Here is a 21,523-nt window from a genome sequence, read left to right on the forward strand (position 1 = left end):
GAAAAATCGAAGGTATGCTTTTGTTTAGGTAACATGTTTCTTGGATGTTATTGTGGGTAAATAATATTTTGTTCGATATTGCTTCGATTATGAATGGAAACAATACTAAATGAACTGACGGAAATAAAATTTACTCATTAATGTAACAAAGGTGTATTTAATTACGATGGTTTTATTTTTTTTTTAAATCATTGTCTGTTAGATCCTTTTAATATGTGATTGAATAAAATCCAGTTCATATAAACATGTAATCACAACTTTTTAAAAAATCATTGTGATTTGATTTGTTTCCCCACTATGAAGTTTGAGGACAATTGCGATTTTTGCAGCCCCATTAACGCTTTTAGATTTCGCTTACGCTGAGAGAGCGATTCATACCTAAGCTGAGTTTTCATTTGCACCAACTTTGCTTTGTTATGGCAAAGGGACAGTTGATGTATACCTGTCCCCAGCTATACTTGAAGGTTCCAATCGCAAGACTGATACATTTCCACGGAAGGCTCGGGGACACTAGAACTAGGTCTGTTCTTTTAAAAAAATAAGAACGTTCTGTCTTCTCCAATAAAAATAAGTAACTTTTAAGCAGTCGCTTGATATGTCTTGTTTGCATTTCCGTATTATTTGAGAAGTTGGAACAACGCTGCATGAAAAATATCGGATGGTTTTTAGAAAACTGTTCAGCAATACTCAACGTTTTTATGAGAACCTACTGAGACTGAATGATAACATTTTGTATACTAGTGAACTCTTGATCTAATATTATTCCATCGCTGAGACCCGATGATATCAACGAGGATAGTGTGGGGTATGCCAGCGTTCCCTTATGCAACTTTATTGTATACTCGTGTAATTTATAACCGCACACGTGGATATTTTTTGTTTGCGATGATTTTAAGAATACCAGCAGTTCTTGTTGCAACTGAAACACTAATTCCTATCACTGGTGCTATCACGTATGTGGCTGATAATGCGCCGATGACAGTTACTCTATTAGCGACGACCGCGGATGCAGATTATACAACTATATCAGTTACAACGACGCGTCTGCGGCATTTTTTTAGTTTTACTGTGTACTCGTTGATTATATTTTTCAGTTGGGTATACCACGAACACACTTGCTCGTATCTGAAATGTTGAACGGCAATTGGGTAGTTCATCATATTTTAAGTAGGTGGTAGTTTAGCGACTAATTCAAGATACCAATAGCACAACAAGCCTAAGTATTTTTCTTCGGGTTCCGCCTCAAATGTTTCATCTTCGCTTTGCTCCAACATCACTAACATAGATCCAGAAGATCCAGCTAGTAGATAACTCCGCGAAATTGTAATAGATATCGTAAATGTTGCAGCACAGTGTACTGAGAACATGTATATACATGTAACCTCAGCGGGATGTTCAATGGATTTATCGAGTGGTGTCCATAATGCTGATCCAGACGGTATTGTATATACTACACTGTCGGTGATCTTCATGATTTCAGAGAGTTTTATGCCTATAACCGTTGGTTTTCCAAAGAAATTCTCAACCATTCCATTTATTTTGTAAACATGATTAGGATATTCAGATCTGAATGTGGTCATTCCATCATTGGTTGTAAGTGACGGGTTCATCATCGGAATGTTGCTATCACCGACGTACTTCTTCGTTGCAGCGTCATCGTTTGATTCTGGTTCTCTAAGACCAGTAATTTGATTATTAGTCATATTGAGAGAACCAGTCATTGTATCACCGGGCGGATAGTAAGAGATCATCGATCTCAGTTCTGATCGTGTTGATCTTGCCGTCTACGTATCATTTTACTGCCACATCATCGTCTGATTTAGGTTCTCTCACATTAATAATTGTATTTTTGCTCATGTTGAGATCGCCATACATACTATCTCCAATTCTTCTGATGCGTCCAGTAATCTCTTCTATGAGTATTAAAACTGATTCCTCTGAGTTTTTAACTTTACCTTTTTTAGTAAACATGGCTAAGTTATCTTCGGTCGCATCTGGAACCCGCAGGATAAAATCTTTCAACGGGATATTGCTCGTCTTGAATCGTCCTTGTTAATCCTGAAAACAACGACTTCATTTTGGTCCCCATTTACGAGACTCAAAAGATCAGCGAGTTCATTCTTGACCTGGTCAAGGGTTGCATATTTGAATAAGTCACATTGGGGCTTGCCGTGAGTCTTACTCGAAGTAGAATACCTACCATTGTATATTCACCAACACCCATGTATTCTCATCCACGACTTTACGACGTGGTGTCAGCAACCTTGACACAGCGTAAAGTACAGCAATTACTGCACGGTCACATATTGGCGGATCGGTTATTGTCTGTGTTGGTAATGTTGATTACTAGGTCGGAGTGTTTTGAAGTCCGCCGACATATTTTAAAAATTCTTTGGATGGCGCCAAACCATACGAATCGAAATAAACAACTCCACGTGGATCAATCTCGTATGCAACCCAATGAGTACATGTACCAGAACTTCCTTCGAGTTTGTTGATACAGGTTTCAACACGATTTGGTTGTTTTTGGTAATTGATCACGCATAAAACACCTCTGATGTTTAATTTTAGCATCAAGTAAATCAAAATGGGACCTAGGAACAATCAGCGAAGTGTCCCAGGTGGTCTTAAACCTTTCCCCTTGGATTGACCGTAGCACGAATGGGGAGTTCCTGGCAGTCTTTGACCTTTCCCTTTTTTTGAAATATTTTGTCCTTGGCCTGTTGTTTTCTTTAATGCCATCCCAGCGGCAGTTTCAACAACACCAAGCGCAGATGCTTTTGCAACAGCTATGGATTGAGCGGCTATTAACGCTGGTATAGCTGAAAGAAGTGGAAATATAACACCCGTCTTGACTGCGTCTTTAATGACATCTGCAGAAAGATTTAATCTAACACCGGTCTTTGATCGTTTTGCTTCATTAAAGTGCCTGGGTTGACGTTCTGTCAGTGATCATTTATTTGGACTACCTGCGAGCTGTTCTGATTTCAGTAATATTTTTATTCCAGTTCCTTTTCGATACCGATTGTAGCTTTTTAATCTGACCAGGAGTCAGAGTAACACTAACATGATGATATTATAATATCATGAGTGATTTAGTTACATGTTTTCCACTGGGGCATCAATAACTCTCATTAGTCCCCCAACACCTTCAAGCAACATTGTTTTGTCGCTGAGTACAACAGCGATTGCTCTATATTTAGCAACGCCAGCTGGCAGTGCACTTACTCGAGCTCGAAAATGTATATCAACGAGTGACTGAACAAATCAAGGTGTTCCAGCGAGAAATAATAGATCGGATATAATGTTGAGAAATTTCGCTGAGACATTTGCAAGCCCCGAATCTACATTTTGATCACGCTGCATGAATGTCATTAAGCGATAATAAGCACACGCAACGTGATTATTTTCAAAATCCAGCAACACTTCTTTAGACGGTTTTTGGTGTCCATTTATCCTCAAAGAAACTTTAATAACCCCAAGTTTGTAAAATACCATATGATTATGTATTTGCGAATTCTGTCGTCTGGTGTCTTGAAAAGCTGTAAATATATGTCGTGGCGCGGAAACTCCATGATGTGATGCGATCTGCCATGCAAATGTACCAACAGTGCTACTCTCGATCGAGTCTGTAGTCATTGTCAACTATGACAGCATTTATTTAACACCTTGACTCATAAAAGAAAGCAACCGTTGTTCTTCATCGATTGATGGTGATATTACTGGCATCCACAACGAACGATTCGTCAGTGTCACTTTTCCATGAAGCGATTCAGTTTCTCCCGCATTACCGCCTTCAGCGTGCCAGATACCATCGTCGTCCGTGTCCTTTCGAGGAAGAGCAACTGTGTGTTTTGCCCCGAAAATAACTTTTCTAACATTTCTACAAAACCAAAGATATGTGACAGTGGTATACCACAGCTAAATCTCCCCATAACATCAATTTGATTTTTACGTGCTGAAAATCATCGATTAAAATTTTCATTCACAAAGAATAAGCTTTCAACATCGGCGTCGTCAGCCGCAGCAGTAACCTTTCTAGGACGCGGCAAAGTATAAGGTCTGCCATCAGCGTGATCAGTGGTATCTTTTGCTAGCATCATTGGCGGACCAGCAGACCGTGAATATTCATCGCTGAATCGGGATAGCCCCCAATATCGTCGTAGCAACATCAACATCAATATTACAAACCTCTATTTCCCGACCATCAATAATGCCATAATTCGGTTATTTACAAATCCATTCTGCGCATCACCATAAGGATTACCATCGGTGTTTATCCTGAACTCCAATGAATACCTCGGCGGGCAAGAAATATCTACTTGTATCCTGAACTTGCACCTCAATTCGCCCACGCTGATCTGCCTGTCGCACTTCATAAGAATGATATTGATAATCACGTATCGATTCATCTTTGATGAATGGTGCGTCCATGTCAAATGCTGGATCAGATACAGGTTTGAACATTATTTATATTTGCTGATGTCCAAAATGATGCATCATCGACGTTTAACGTCGGCGACTAGGAGATAAGCCACTACCCGTTTCCATATTTGCAGTTACATTCCGAGCTTCTTCATCGGCTAATTCTTTCAATCATTCATTTGTAGCTTGATTTATTATTTTACTAACATTTGCAGGCATAACTTCAGTGCTGGGGAATTTTGCTGGCTGTGTCTTTCGTCGTATTAATCGTGCTAGTCTGTCCTTGATTGTTGAGAATGCTTTGCTGGCAACATCACCAACAGTACCCATGAACAACATCAGTAGCTTTCATTCCCAGCTGATTACAATCGGTATTGTTTTGGGGGCTATTCCTCCAAATAGACCCTGAACAACATGACCGAGTCCATCCCCGTAAATCGCTTCGTATGTTGGTAATCGCGAATTTATCACCCTGACCATTACAGGTTCACGTTGAGTATTATGTATGATCATCTTATTTTAGTCATTGTATCTAATTGCATACCCTCAATCACTGTGGTAATCATCAACGATTTCATCGATGAGGAACCTATAAACATTAATGTCCATGATACCCCTGTAAATAATCTCTGACAAATAGCGACTGCTTCATTAACGATTTCTGGGGGATTATTGCCGGCTCGTCTGCCGCCAATCAAAACTTCTGGTCTATCAACATCAGCAAGGACGCTATTGGGACAAAGTTTGTCAGACAACGGAAGTTTTTTTGTTTTGTTTTTACACGGCCAGCGGCAAGACCTTTCTCGGATTTTTTACCTGGTTGTTGTAACACTGGCTGTGATTGTTTTTAGTACTGGCTGTTGTTGTTGTAACTGTGCAAGATAGTTATCTACTCCATTAATAAATCTATAATATCCTGGATTACTATTGGGCATGACCAACTCCATAGTGTATGCGATATATCCATTCTTAGCAAGCTTCCCTATATATCCATTCGTAGCAAGCTTCATTACCTACATTATCATCAGCATACTCAGGTTCCAGAACGTTTTTCGCCGATTAAAACTGTTCACGGCAAACGCAAACAATTCTTCCATGCCGTTAAGTTTTATTTATTTTATTGTGGTAATATTTTCTTCAGTGAATTTATCAGTTGTTTCAGTTATTTCTATTGCTGGTTCTTGTTCTGATTCTGGTATACGATCCTTTAGCACGAGCTTGGTCAATACCTTCAAGTATTTATGGTATTAATTGAGCAGCAGCTATTTCACCTGCATGTTGTCTTAGAATCGTTTTTCTTTAGTTCTTTTTGCTATTTTTCCAGTTGCTACATCGGTTTTCTCCAACGTGGGAAGAAGACCCACGGTAGCCTTTGTAACTCGTTCGGTAGCCTTTGTAATTGGTTTGATTAATTGTTCGGCACTTTCTGTAAATTCCACCTAAAACTCGTGACGCTCTTGTAACTTTTGTTTGACAGAATCACGAACTGGAAGATATGTTTTTAATTGCCTCTATTCGCTGTCGAGCTAGTTTATTTGTATGAGATTCCATGGTTAGCGTTATTATTGATATAATATTGATTTAATTACGCTACAGCAGCAGGGAGGGTGACGACCATTGAGTGAGTGTCCGGGTAAGTAAACGAACACGCTTACAAATTTGCAAATGCAAGCGTCAAAGATAAAATACCCAATTAGAGACCTCGATCGGTTAGAAGTTTCGGTTTGGCGTTATTGACGCTTGTATTTTCATTTTCGTAGGAAGCTTTGTTTTCGCGAATGGACTTGTCTAAAAAGTGGTCTGTTCACCCTCCCTGCTGTTCGTTTTCACTTGCCTCGACAAAGATAATTGCCCTTATTTTGACAGCTTGTAAATTTTTAGGTAGACAGTATGCGTACTTTCTGCAAGTTATCAGGTTCTTCGGTCTTTGTAGCACTATGTAGCACTAATCACACTTATTATTTGTAACTAAGTGTTCCGAACTTTGCTCTATTGCACACTCATAAGTATTTGCATAATAAACTATTTTATGTTATATTATTACAGTTACATTTTTAAAACGATATTTTCCAAGAAGGACAATTTAAAGCTTGAATAATATCTAAAGATTAATTTCTGTAGTATTTTAGCTTAAAATTTAATTTGTTTTTCTTTTTCGTCCAGTTTGTGGTTGTTTTGAATTTATGTCATTGAAATGTAGTTTTTAATTATAATGTTTTTTTATTTTGGACTTAAATTTGGAGAAATTTTTTCATTAAAAAAATATCTATTCAAGTAAATATTGCTTGAGGTAGAGAACAGTTTTTAGTGAGAACAATTGTATTACTAAGTAGACAATAAGAGTACATTTTAGGGCTAGTGTAGCAATTTTTCCAATTTGTTTTATTTACATATTAATGAACTTTTGTCGATGTTTTGTACCTTTTTTCTTTACAGAATAATGTATACATAAATGAAAAAGCAAACGTCCTTTGAGGTAGTCAAATGAAATTTGGAAGTAATTTTTATGTGTGTGTGATTCGGATTTTTAACGAAGATTGAACCCACGACCTCCAGCATCCGAGGCGGACGCTCTAATCACTAGGCCACCGGAGCGGTTAAAATTTTTATGTTATTTTGTACATAAAGTGGTTTATTTAACAGAAACTTTCGACGTATAGAATGAAATTTGTCGTGCATGTTTGTAGGCATATGTCAGATGAATTGATTATATTTGCATGTTGGTTTAGCAAATGTTACAAGTTTTCTTATTTTTAATGTTTGGGACTGACACGTTTTTGTTTTGTTTTGCTGTAGCTTTTTAGTCCATGACTTCAGCTTCCTTGCCGCCCTGCTACATAAATGTCAAACTAATAGAAAGTGTTGCAACGCCATATCTTTCAGGTTGCTACTCACATTGATTGAACCATTTCGATTTTATTCTTGGACGACTAAATTACGAGCCTTAAAAGCCAGTTATTATTTTACATTAATTGGGGATGGGGTTTGGAAAATATGTTTTTGCATGCAAAAACGAATCTATTCTAGTTTTATCTCTTTGTAGTTCTTCCATATTATCAAGTAGAGAAGTGATCTTGGTACATCTCAGGGCCTTACTTTATATTCATGGAAAGGTGATTATAAATGTTAGGAAGAATATAATTTTTGGTTTTTCATTGATGTTTAGGTTCTTTGCACAATAAATTCTTTGATACCTTGTTAAAAGCACAATGGAGAAATTGCATTTTTTTATATGTCAAAATGACTGGACACTATTCTCATAGTAAGGAAGATCATTTAGATCTTGCTGACAAAACGTTCAATTTTCTATTGTAATGACAGCGACATCAATACACTTTAAAGCCAAAAGCAAATAAATTCTCTAAATAAATTAACACTGTATTCATTACGATCAATTTAACAATTCAGTGAGTCAGATTTTTCCATGTCGGGTTTTATGCCAGTGTTTTTTGGCTTAATCCAATTAGGTTCATTTTTTGGATCTATCAAATTTGTAAGCTTTATCCTTTTGTTTGCACTACAACCTTTATCATATCTTCAGTGCGTGTTTTTATGAATCCAAAAAGACGAATATTTAGTATGAATTACATTCAACAGTAATAAATAAAATACATAGAAATTGTACGATAAAAATCACTCAAAATAAGTACCAGTGGCACACACTTATAACATGTTTCAAAGCAATAATACAAAAATAAATATTATTTGTGTTCAAACCTATTCATAAATGATTTCATGTCATCTGAAATATAGTTTATATCCTCATAATAAAATAAAGACAGAAATATGTAAAAAGGAAATAAAAGTACATAGCAATAACACCAATGTGTTAAATTTGAAAGCGGCATATGGGCTTATAACAGTCTGCGGTAGTATTTAAACGCGCCTTTCCGATTTAGTTTTTACATTATTTAGCCAATAAAGTACGTAATACTATACCATAAAACGTTATGCAAAAGTTCAATAGTTATTTTATGTAAGCGCTGTCGTGCATTTTAATAGCACGTTGATTACATGAACGCAGGTTATGAAAGGGGGCGAAGAACGGTTAATTATTTATTTGACTGGCAGCTTGGTGTCTTATATCAGACAAAATGTGGACGATAATAAGTGAAACTTTAATTCTTCAGATGGTTTGGTATAGTATAATTGCGAATCCATGGCTAACAGGGAAGCAAACACACACACAAAAGAATTATTGATCACGAGGACTGAAATGAAAGAGCAAGCCTGGCTCCCACGAAACAATCTATAATTCATATTTACTATTTAAGCGAAGTTAATTCGAGGCAGAGACAGCTTTCTTCGACATCTGGTGAATACACATTAGTTTACCTGTGCGTCTAAAATCTGTTACCTGACCATAAGGCAGTAGATATAATGTTGGGACAGTAACTGGACAGCTGTATATGATCTGTGAGAATGTTAATGACATGTTATTGACGGATTATGATAATCTGATATCAGTACATGAGGGTTAATTTTGATCCAAAAGAGAAACTGAGTTTGCGAAAATTTTCGTCTGCAGTGGATATCGCCTGTTTTGACTGTCTCATTCAGAACAAGACGTTTGCTTTCGGAAAGTTAATCAAAGTTGTTGAATAGTTAAATAAATATTTATAATATCTGTCTGAACAATGTGTCTGACGCAAACTGTCAAGCAGGAAATACGAACGAACTCAGTGTATATCGGATGTTACTGTCATGCAGGAAATATACACAGATTCAGTTATCTCAGTGCGAATTTTTTATTTTATTTATCCGATATCCATGTATGTATTGAAATTATAAGAAGATTCCGTCCTTTTATCAACCTAGCCTTATAAAATCCGACTTTTCAACAGAGCCAAACATACATAATTGATTCTGACGGAATATTTCTACAAATCAGATTGAAACTATACTACTCTACTGGGAATAATGTGCGGCTTCTTGCAGATGCTTTCATGTATGAATTATAATGCAAGAAATAATTGGAAATAATAAAAATAGTGAACGATGTGCATAGAAAATCTTGTGATTTAAAAAAAAGAAACGTTTACTCGATGTTTTCGATGAAAGGTTTCGAATGTTTCAGAACTAGGAACTACAATTTGGGAGCCTTTGTGCAAACGTTTATATATTAAACCGCCTGATCGACCTCAAAAATGGCACAGAGATCGAGAATTTCAGTGATTAAAGATAGAACAATGGAAACCACTAAGAAATCGTTGATGATGGAGAAAAAGGCTACACAGAAACTAAGAGAAAGTTTCAAAGCCCTCAGTGTGTCTCATTGGAAGAAAATGAAAGACCTGGATCATCAGTCGTCGTTGCTGGAAGAAGAACTTGAATCATACAAACTAGGAATGTCTAGTTTGTCAACGTATTTCCAGACCGAGGAAGAGGAAAAAGATAAGTTAGTAGTCTGGTACCCATTTGATCGAACCAATACTGAATTAAAACCTCAACCTTGCTGGGCGGGTAACTTGTCCCACTCTCCTCGTAATTGCACCTTATTCCCGTGCAGAAAGTTAAATTCTTACAACTTCATGTTTCGAATGATACCGTACTGTCTTCAGCAGCCGCAGATGGGTAGCAAGTTAAAGAACCCCATGGAAACGAAAGACAATTCAGAACGTGATAATGCAGAATCAGCAGGAAAGCAAAACAAGATTTTGTTTCCGGACAATATGACGGAAAAAGAGAGGAAATTAAAAATAATTGTGGAAAATAAACGTCGAGAAAATGAGAAGAAAAACAAACCTCCAGACCGAGCAATTAACTATGGCAAACCAATGTCAGTGAGAGCTAAACAAAATCCGATACGGCCAGTGTTTAGAAGGATGGATATCAGATAATTCTCGGACGTTAGGAACTGGTCTGGCATATTGTAAACAAACAATATGTCTGCTTTTTAGTTTCAAAGGCTGTGCTGAAAAATCGAAGGTGTGTTTTTGCTTAGGTAAACTTTTCATGTTGAACTATTTTACTTAAATAGACTTAAGAATATATTATTGATTAACTTATTGAACGAATTAATGCAAAATAACTGGCGATAATTACAAGATTCGATCAATACTTTAAAGAAATAAGTTTAGTCAATTGTAATGGTTTTCTTAGAAAATGCTGACCATAACTTTACGGCGAATTAATTATTTGCATCGCGTTGAAAGCAAATTAGACTAATGCAATCCAACCATAATAAATCTTTAATTTAACACTGAATATTACCAGCACCACCCCTTCTGTAAAACGTATGGATTAATGACGACAGCTTTGATATATTTGCAAGATTGGCAGTTAGAGATTCCAGTAGCCCAAGACTAATTTTCTCTTCAAGTGTCATGTACATTTGTCCTTGTTTTATTTATCCTTAATTAATTTCCTCACTAAGGAGTTTGAGAAAGAGGACTAATTTTTGCGACCTTCAGTTTTTCTTTAAATTGATAAGAATGTCATAACTAAAAAGGTGTTTCAACTGCACCAACTTTTACAATTCTCCCTCTGATATAGCCAAAGAGATCACATAGTTACAAACTTTTCAATTTCAACATGGCACTTTTGGTCCAGATACGGTAACATACAGGCGGGTGGTATTACGATTTCTAAAAGATTGACGCTAAAGCACGGGGACAGTAAGCATTATTTGCATTTCCAATATTAAAAAAATTAATATCTCACATTTGAATTAAGTGGGGAGAAGAAGATTTCAATCATTAACACAGTTTCACTCATATTTCTATCAAGCAGATCATGACAATGAAAATTCATCAGCAAGTCACCCTGCATTGTTACGAATGCCAACAAATCCAATATCGTCATTGTACTCCTCGATACTTATATTTGTTATGTTTCCCTCCTAAATATATAATTTGAATAATGCACAAGATCAATTGAAATTAAACTGGATGTTCATTTACCTCAACAAAGAAATATTCTCAGACCTCGAGATTTTACGAGATTCAGATATAACCTTTGTGTTCAAGAGTCGAGGTATAAAACACCAGCTACACGTTTTGTCTGCGCTGAGTCCCAAAGGTTTGTTTTTCTTCAAATCCCGCCATTGTCATCTGCATCAAAATAGTTTCTAATGAATACAAATTTGTTACATTTTAACTTTTACATAATATATTTTAGTCTATTTTTTAGAAACTGAGTCCATAATCCAACCTGCATTACGTAGTAATTGTAAATTATCCTAGTCTCACCAGGCCTGATTTAGCACAGTAGCGTAATAAGGGTAAATGGCGCCCGGGGCGACAATGATGGTGCAAAGGGGTTTTGGCGCACCAAGACCCTCTGGCGACCATGGGTTTGGCGCTCCAAGAACTCTGGCGCTCGGGGCAACCGCTCTGTCCGTCACCTAACAATACGCCACTGAGCTAGCATCATATCAGTAAATAACGGTATGTTAATGAGGTTGATTGAAAAGTCGGAACTATAAAAAGAACCAGGCATTTTCCTTGATTTGTATTCCTTTGTGATTAGATGGTTCAAAGTAAACACTTATCCTGGCTCTTCAAGGTATTCGTGTTGTTAGAATAGCGAAGAAAGACCATTTCAAGCAGCCTTCTTTATTTTCTATGATAAAATTCTCATTTGCATTCGTGTAAAGTCAACATTAAGGTCTCTGTATTGAATAAAAAATGGAACTAGGAATTTGTTTTTGTTGCTGGTTGTCTTCCTTGTTAATTATTGTACATTTACTCGTGCTTCAAACGTTCCGCTGTTTTTCAAAACCGATTACTTTCACTTAAGTATTACGGGATAGCAGACTATATGCAAGAACTATGGACCTCAGAAACTAAAGAACTGGACAATGTGTACGCTCGTCAGAGCTCATACAATTTCAGAATACACTGCTGCCTGAAGGCTGTTTCGAACCCTGTGTCATCTAAACTTTAGTACATCGTCTCTGCACATTAATGCAAGAGAAGTTGACTGGATTCTATCTCCGTTGTCACAGAGTGATATCTAACCTAATACGAGGTATAAACAATCCGGCTGTGTAAGGCCGTTTATATGAGCTGCATTGTTACGTTATCGGCATATTGAAACGTCTGCCGCGAGGTACCTTGTACCGTCGTTAGCCGAGTGCTTCGTCTCTGCAAGTTAAGATTTCCTGATATTTTTTCTTCTTGTATAAAGACAAGCCTTCAGAATCTGCACTGAAACGATTGAAGAGAAAAGATCGCATAAAAGGCAATATTATTTGAACGCGATGCAATAATGAAAACTTACGGATTTACATCGTCGTGGCCGTGGCATTATCGTTCCAAAGGGAGGTAGCCCACAGTGAGGGGGGACTACCTAGCTGCTTCGACGCCTCTAAGTAAGCGACTTAGCTATCGGGCGACTTACCCTCCCATTTTGGATATTTTCCCTACATCGACCAGCTCAGAGGACATGTCTGTATGTTAACAGTAACAAAATGGTTCCAAACACTTGGCCCCACTAATTTGTTTATTTTCATGACTTGCAAAGGTCATTGAAGTGTATATCTTGACTGTAACCTAAAATTCTTCGTAAATAATGTGTTAACTTGTGTTTTTGACAACGTAAAATTGCTCTTGCTTTTTGGAGCACTTCTGTTGTAAAATCTTTAATTTCGTAAGTGGTTAGATTTGCACGTTGTCATGATCTTATATAACGGAGGTAAGTAAATATTGCATGCAGTCCGCAGTCCGTAATGTCTAGATAGAATCAGTCCCATTAAGTTTTCGGTAGAATAAGAAAATGAGCATATAAAAAAAATGGTTACTGCTTTTGTATGGGAAAATATGAACTCGTTTTGTCGGATGGATATACTGCATTCCCAAAGTCGTACAGTATTTCCATCTGAAAAACTCGTTCTTATTTTCCCATACAAATGCAGCTACCTATAAATACTGTAAAACCGATAAAACTGGATTTCCAGTTACAATAACTGCTACCATCGTTTTATCTGCTAAATCTCTTCCATCAACGCCCATGAAGACTGTACATTTAACGTTCAGTCTTTAATCCCCTTTGATCATGTCAGAAAGGTACAGAGTAATTACTTTTACTTATCGATTATCAGTGATTCAAGATTTGCAAGGAGAGACAAGAATTTTAAACTTAACCGACTTTGTTTCAAAACAGATAGTCACAAAGAATTTACAAAATGCGAATCATCCAACCCACGTAAAGGTGATTTAGAATGTTTCTTTGAAGATAAAATATTTATATCCAGGAAAACAATTTAGGAAACATTTTATATCATTTTTCATGGGATATTTGCTTATGCAGACAAATAATTTTTTTCACGAAAACACATTTTGCTTTCGTATTTAATTAGAACACAATGGAATAAACTCGCTGTGTCGAAAATACCATAGAGTCTTATTTGTCATGTAAATGACAGGTTTATACCAAAAGTTTAAATCCAAGTACACATTCTAGTAAATTCTGTCAAGCAACATTTTCCGTATTTTCAGCGTAACATATCTACATTTTCGCATTTATAAAATAGCGATAAAAGAAACTTTAACAATTGAAAACAAATATAGAAAGTTTATATCAGTTAGTAATATCATCAGGATCAGATAAAAAACATAATAACATGAAGTAATGTTAAGATTTTTCCAATGCGTGTTTTGTACCAATGTGAATTGAAATACATAATTTGTTCCGTCCTACCCTTTTCTTCGTATAAAAAAATATTACAAGATATCTAATGTTCGTGTCACGATTTCAAAAATATGAAGATATAATTTAAAATGTATTAAATGGTGATACATTTATTAAGAGAGAACGTCGTTAAAAAAAGACCGTAACAAAAAAAATAAACAGCATCCATCTGTCTTGAAATATTTAATAGATGTAGTGCACACAAGAATAATACATCAATGTATTCGTGTCCAAAAACTTCTATATAATTTTATCATCATCCATAAAATAGCTAATGTCATCACTGTGAGTAGTGAATGGGGTCACCCTAGCCTCAATGGGAATTAGCATTACAGGACCCCCCTGGGTCACTCTAGCCTCAATGGAAATTTAACATGGGAAAAAATCATGGGTCACTCTAGCCTCAAAGGGAATTGAACATGGGAAAAAGTCTTGGGTCACTCTAGCCTCAAGGGGAATTGAACATGGGAAAAAAGTCTTGGGTCACTCTAGCCTCAAGGGGAATTGAAAATGGAACAGGGTCGGGACCCTATTTTAATAGGGTCCCAACCTGAGGGGTCTATGAAAAGGGAACAGGCGAAAATTGAAACAGGGAGGGGTCTCTATGTTTTGTTTTAAACAAAAAAAAAATTAAAAAAATGGGCTAGGCAATTGAAAGTCAAGATCTTTTCGAGACCTATGAGTGGCCCTGAAAAGGGTCTTTGGGTTTCTTCTTCTTTTAATTTCTTCTATTTCTCCACCAGATTCTTATTTTCTGTCCTACACTCTTTCTCTTCTTTTCTTTCTTTTCTTCCTTCTTCTACCCTTCTTTCTTCTTCTCCTCCTCTTCTTTCTTCCTCTTCTCATTTTCTTCTTCCTTTTCAATTTTTTCGTTCCATACTCTCATCCTTATCCTTTCCTCTTCATCCTCCTTCTCCTCTTTTATTTCTTTCATCAGAGCACTGATCATTTCCTTTACTTTTCTTAAATTGCTGATCTCCATCTTCACTCCATGGGGACTATAAGAATAGCGATCCTCGTTTAACCTCACTAACATTTGCTCCATCATACCCAAATTGTCCAGGACGTCTTGCAATGTTTTCATTTTATCAAGCTGGTTCGAAGCCATCTTCTTTTTTATTCTTTGCAGAATGGTGTGAATGACGAACGTTGTGGGTTCTTATAGTTAAAGTGTGGATGTGAAGGAAAACATCCCCCTAAGACACAAAATTGATATTACCTAGATCATCACATAAAACGCGCGTACGTGAAGGAAAACATCCCCTACTTTTCTCATTTCATATGATCTACTATTCACATACGCTAACCAACAATAAACTAACCCAAAATCTACCATCCACATACCCAAATCATTAAAATCAAATCCCAATAATCTACTATCCACACTAACCTATGCTAGCGCTTATTAACACACAATTATATACATAAACTCATACACTCACACTAGGAAAAAAGATTCAGTGTTTATATTCAGTCTCAGGCGAACATTCACCCCGTTCAGCAAATATTTCTCTTGCAACCACATGTCCAAATGCAAACGATCCATCAGTTCTAAACTCTGTCCGTCTTTGATTTTGTCTCTTCGTTCTACAAACCCCGCATTGTGTGGATTCTTTGTATTAATTTCGAATTCTTCAAACTGGCCTGCATCGTCAGCTTCCCATACCACACAGGCATTGAGATGAGTGTTCTTGGCGTCTATTCCGTACGTCAAGAGATTTTCCAGGTAGGCACGATAAGGGTAAGTATCTATGCTGCTACTGACTAGTTTGTTATTCAAGTACAAGTCCACTCCACTGAACAAGGAATGTATGAAATTGTTGACGGGAGCTATTACCTCATCGCCATCTACGGGCGAATTGTCATCATCGACAACTTTGACTTTCAGGTACAAGTAACTGCTATTCAGATCGATGTAATCTTCGGGCTGTCTTTTGATTTCAAACTCGATGGGAGCTGAGGCTGTCAAAGAGGAGACGGGGTGAAATTCCACCCATTGGGATTCTTGCATGGTCATCATGGTGGGGGGCATGGCAAACAGATCCAGTTCCGACTTGGAACAAGCGCAAGATTCTCGGTGCATCATTTTTCTGTGTCTCAATACTTTAATAATCGAAAACGTCTAAGTCTCTGACGGTTCTTCTTTTCTTTGTCTTTCTAGCTTTAGAAGTGTGAAGTCTGGTGAAAGGGTGTTTTCTTCGTCGTCTCTTTCTGCCTTGTCTTTGCTGAATGCCTGACTCGGTAGCGTGCAGGGCATTTATAGGTGTTTCTCGTCGGCTCAAAAGGTCTTTACCCGTTTGCAGCAAGACATTTTTGCCTGCACTCATGAAGGCTTCTTTGGGGTTTTGTTTGTCGATGATGACATTTTGGAGAAATTCTTTGCCTTGTGTCAGTGCCGCATCTTTCAAGGCGTGCAATCCTCGTGTTACCATCGGTTTCAACACCGGAGCCACCGAACGAAAAGCCGATTTCAACATATCTCCTAAACCGTGTCCTCGATGTCGAGCAACCCCTCGGTACACTGGATACATGACTTACGAGTCGTGAGAGAACCGTTTTCGAAAATGGAGTTTCACCGTGACTTTTCCTTTGGTGTATGGAATATTTTGTCCCAGATCTCCTTTTATAGCAATGTTGAAAGTGTCCAAATAAGACTTACTGACAGGCAAATAGTGAGGATTTACAAATTCGCGGTGGACATGATAAGTGTTTCCACCTTCCTCGTTAGCGATCGTGGCAGAATCCATTTTGAAAGGAATGACACGCAGTAACGGTACGGAGATGTGTCCCACCACGTTGTACTCCACCACATCGGAGTACACAAACATCAAATTCAGTCCTTGGTTCAGTTCTACCGGGGCACGAAAGAACTTGCTAAAAGACTCGTTGTCGTAAACGACTGGCAATTCGTTTTTCTTGAGCATGGCCATTCTCATGTCCATGTCTCCGCCCAACATGTCGAACAATTCAGGACAAAATAAAATGGACAAGATTTTACTCCCGTCAAATTTCATCAAGAAGCGACGAGCTGCTTTGTGGTATTCCATAGTGACACTTTTTTTGACACTTTCCAAAGCTTTCAGAAACACGACATTAAACCTGGAGGTAATGGTGCTCACCAAATGTTGACCACTAAAATAATAGCCTGGGAGAATGAACAAGTGATAGGTGGTGTACTTTTGATTTTTTGTGCCAGGGGTTTTCTTGTCATATTTGCCATGGGTATCCAAGTACTGTTGCATTTACTCGTCATAAACTTCCACATCAAAAAAGTTTTGATTGGGAAGGACATTGAGGACTTGGGTCGGGTGAATGATTTCTACTAAAGCCACTTCCCAATGGACTTCGTGATCTAATGGGATGGCCTGAGGTAATTTGGCCGTGTAACAGCACAACGTGTTGTGGGGAAACCCCTCCATGGAACTGTCACTGGGTAAGGTTAAGTAAATTTTGGTTTTCGTGACTCATAATTCCAGAGTTCTGTGGCTGTCCGAGGGGATAGTGGACGTCAGAGGCGTGTCTCCACCCAAAATAGGGTTCTGATTGTGGTTGTTGGAGTGGTGACTGACACTGGCACTGGACACAAGGTTCCCGTTCAAGGAGAATTTCAGGGAGGGATTGGGAAGCAGGTAACCGATGCAACTGCTCAATAAAATGGTCCAGAATTGTTTGTCTCCTTGTTGCAAACTCAAATTGGCAATGGCTGCCCCGATGACACAATATACCACGAAGATTTGGCAGAAATAGACGATTTGCGTTTTAGGCACACGTTCTCCACACCACACCCACAAGGGTTGTTTTTGTAAATCTTGCAGAGAAGAACTGGGTGAAGGAGTGGTCGACGTAGCTACGTCTGTGTGAAAGGGCATGATGGTCACTTCTTTTTATAGTCGATGACTTGCGAAGCGTCGATCCAAGAATCAAAACTGGGTGGATATCCTTTCCAACGTACTTTGACTTCTTTGACACGTCGTTTGCCCACTTTACGGGTTCTGCGTTCGAGATTGCTTTCGATGTCGTACACGTCGTCTTCTTTTTTGGTGACACGTTGTAACTCGGGCAAATAAAACGTTCCTTTGAGCACTTCTCCGTTCATGTCTTCCAATTTATAGACGGCAGGATGATGGCCATGCACTCGTCCAGTGACACGAAACAATTCGGTCGTCCAGTTAGGTAAGTAACCTTTGTCGAAAGTGCGTTTGGTTTTGCCAATGCGCACCCAATCTCCTACGGCCAACACTCCACTTTTCTTGGGGACAGCCCTCGTCGGGGACGTACCAAACAGGCGCTCAAACACCAGCACTTCGTTGTCGGGAGTCACTTCTTGCGGGGCACGTCCGATGCTTCGATGGTAAGATTGGTTGTACGCTTGCACCAGGTGCGGTAAGATGTCGATGTACTTCAGAGTGTGGTCATGCGTAAAATATTTCCACATGCGTTCTTTCAAAGTGCGTTGAAAACGTTCCACGATGCTGGCTTTGGTTTCGGGATTCTGTGGTAAAAAAATGAATGTCACGTTTCTTTAATTCTTTTTGGAAAGCTTGGTTCAGAAATTCGGTGCCTTTGTCCGTTTGCCATCGAAGAGGGTGACAACCGCTTTGTTTCAACACCCGTTGCAAGGCTCGCACTAACTCGCTGCTCGATTTGGAAGTCAAGGGCACGACCCAGGCAAATTTGGAAAAGACGTCAATGACACAAAACAAATATTTGTAGCCGGGATTGTAGCTGGCCAAATGAGAGACATCGGCTAAATCGGCTTGCCATTGATGATCGATGCCTTCCACTCGGGTGCGACTTCTGGAAAATTTGCGTCGAATGGGTTTGTGTAAAGTGTAGGTAGCTTGTTCTTGTAACCATCGTTGCACTTGAGGTAAACGGAGACTTTTCAGTCGAATTTTGGCAGCACGATACAATTTTTGAACTCCTGCGTAACCTGCAGGATGGGAGGGATCGTAGTAAATGCTGCCTAAGACTTTTTCCATTTTTTATGTTTGTTTGTGTGTTAATAAGTCACCCACTCTTCGGTGATGTTACTTTGGGTGGGGCGAAAGGGTGGTTTAGAAACGGATTTACGTGTCCGATGGGCTACGGGAGTAGAAGTCGATGGAAGTGGTGGTGGAGGTGACAATGGAATGGCTTTGGTCTTCTTTTCTTTCTTCACTTCTGGTTTCCCTTCTTTCTTTTTAACTTCTGTCGAAGGAGAAATGACATCATCTTTTTAACCCAAGCTTTCATTTCTTCTCGTTGGGGTGTGGGGGACGGGGTCAACAAGGATGCTGCAATCTTACTCGAAATTGGAGCTGCTGACGGTGTTTGAAACACTTCTCGCATCTCTTCTTCCTCAGGTCTTCGTGGGGTAACATCTCTGGTGACCCCTGGGGATGGTAGTAGTGGTGGTGGTGGTGGTAGTGATGATGGTGCTGGACTTTTCATTAAGGTCTTAAAATCTTTCAGAGTGGGTAGAGCTGTTTCGTCTAAAGCTTTCTGGTGAAAGATTTGCAGTCGTTGCAAGAGTTGACCGTACTTTTGCGATTTTTCTGTTTCGGACAAATCTTGGCGATCCATCAAGGACTACAATTCGTGTTGTAACTGGGACATCTCGCTCAAATTGGGATTGGGAGGTAAATGCGGGGTGCGTTGTTCTTGCCAACGATGATATTCCATCCATCATTTGTAAGGCACTAAAGCTAGTTTTCGTCCTTCCATGGGGTTGTCAGGGGTCGATTCTGAGATCTTGGAACTTCCGAGGCCTTTTTATCTTGCTCCCACCAGTCCTCCCAACATGGTTCCCAAGACTCCTTTCAGTATGGGGCCTAACAAGAGAGGTAAAATACCTCCACGTTGCACTAACATCTTCTTTTTTTTAACGAATGGGAATTTTCTTTTGAACCATTTGGCGAAGAACGTGACGATGTTTGCCTAAGCATTGTTTCTGGTGTTTGGACAAAGGGATCGTGCCTTTCAAGACGTTCAAACAGCATTCGCACACGGTATCGATGACCTCTTTGGAGGCTGATTGAATGAGTTTTTTCGTAGAGGTGGAGAAGCTTTGTCAGGACAGATAACATGTCCCCATGTTTGACTAAACGAGGAGGCAGTCCCTTTCTTTTCTTTCCTTGGGGCTGTTTAGAAGAGGGATGTTTTCTGGAGGGTGACATCTTTGAGTCTTCAGCACCAAAATCGCTGATACCCCGACTTGGTCACAGGCCTTTTTTTATGCTGTAACGCGTCTCCACTGATTGTCTTTACGTCGTATCAATTTGAGGACAGGCATGACACCCGTGCAGGGGTACGCAATGGACTAAATCGAGCCAGTTCTTCCTTGGACAAATCCAGTAAACTTTGTAACATGCCCGATCTTTCTTGGACTTTGATTTTGGGAGAAGGTACTTTGTGAGCAGCAGCCACTGCCACTAAATTGGAGGGTCCTGTCACTGGGGAAGTTCTTGGGGTCATCAACGGAGAAGTTCTTGGTGTGATCAACGTCTCCAAGTACTCTTCAGTTCTTGGTGTCATCAACGGAGAAGTGGATGAACGTGAGGCTGCCGAAGACGCAGTCACCTCCGTGGCTGGTCGTGGTTTGCGAGTGTAAGGTTGCGTCCTGGCCGAAGTGCCTCTCTTGCGACTTTTTTTTTGTGGACTTTTCTTTTTCTGGGGACTTTTTCTCTGTTTCTTTTTCTGGGGGCTTCTTTTCTTTTTCTGGGGTGGTGTCTGGTAAGAGGAGGGTCCCGCCACTGGATAAGTTCTCCTTGGGGACCTGGTCTTTTTCTTCTTCTTGGAGCTTCGTTTGACTTTTTTCTTGGGGAGAAGTTTGGGGGTATTAGGATCCCATCTTAAGAGAGAGCGAATGATGACCCCTCCTAGAGTACCGCTCCCTCCAGGTTTCAAAATGATTTGTTTTTTGGTTTGAGTGTCGATGCGGGGATCGGCCAGTTGGGTCAAAGCGACTTTGTTTCGATCAAAAAAGCGTTTGGTTTGATGAGGAATCTGAATGATTCCTTGGAGTAATTGACGTGCTGTCACTGTGAACCATCGTAAGACTTCTTTGAGACTAGCTTCTAAGACACGAGCTCGTGTTTGTGGATTTTTTTCTCGACTGATGCCATACAAGGCACGAATCAATTTGACGGGAAGATGCGACTGAAGGGACGTCATGTTCAAAATTTGTGTGAGACAGACGAAAGGTGTCTGAGGTTTTTATAGATTTTTTTTGTGAAGTGAAGTCGAGGACAGAGACGTGTACAGGACAGGTCCTCCGTCTTGGCACCAGTGGTGAAACAAGTGGGTACGAAATCGCAAATCATCGGGGGTCGTAGGTTTCAAATCGACGAGTAAATAGGCGTGTGGAGTTTGAGTGGCATCGTCGTACGCCTGAGTCAGCCAAGGCGTTCCTAATTGTTTGGCTAAGACTTGCACTTGCGATTTATCTTGAGGGCTTTTAAACAAGACCACGTAATGCGCATTG

The 21,523-nt window shown here is 39.1% G+C and overlaps 1 protein-coding gene across 1 annotated transcript; it reads left to right on the forward strand.

The window, feature by feature from the left end:
- Positions 1 to 8,855: 8,855 nt before the first annotated feature.
- Positions 8,856 to 12,066, forward strand: LOC149805571 (uncharacterized). Its single transcript, XM_089936434.1, has one exon. It carries the CDS (start codon positions 9,573 to 9,575, stop codon positions 10,263 to 10,265), a length of 693 nt encoding a protein of 230 aa, XP_089792560.1. The 5' UTR covers positions 8,856 to 9,572; the 3' UTR covers positions 10,266 to 12,066.
- Positions 12,067 to 21,523: the final 9,457 nt, after the last annotated feature.

Source organism: Sinohyriopsis cumingii, chromosome 2 (genome assembly GCF_028554795.1).
Source record: "Sinohyriopsis cumingii isolate HCF-2022 chromosome 2, ASM2855479v2, whole genome shotgun sequence".
NCBI classification, from domain to species: domain Eukaryota; kingdom Metazoa; phylum Mollusca; class Bivalvia; order Unionida; family Unionidae; genus Sinohyriopsis; species Sinohyriopsis cumingii.

Coding starts and splice junctions, on each gene's coding strand:
- LOC149805571 (XM_089936434.1), top strand. CDS start 9,573: ATGGCACAGAGATCGAGAATTTCAGTGATTAAAGATAGAACAATGGAA.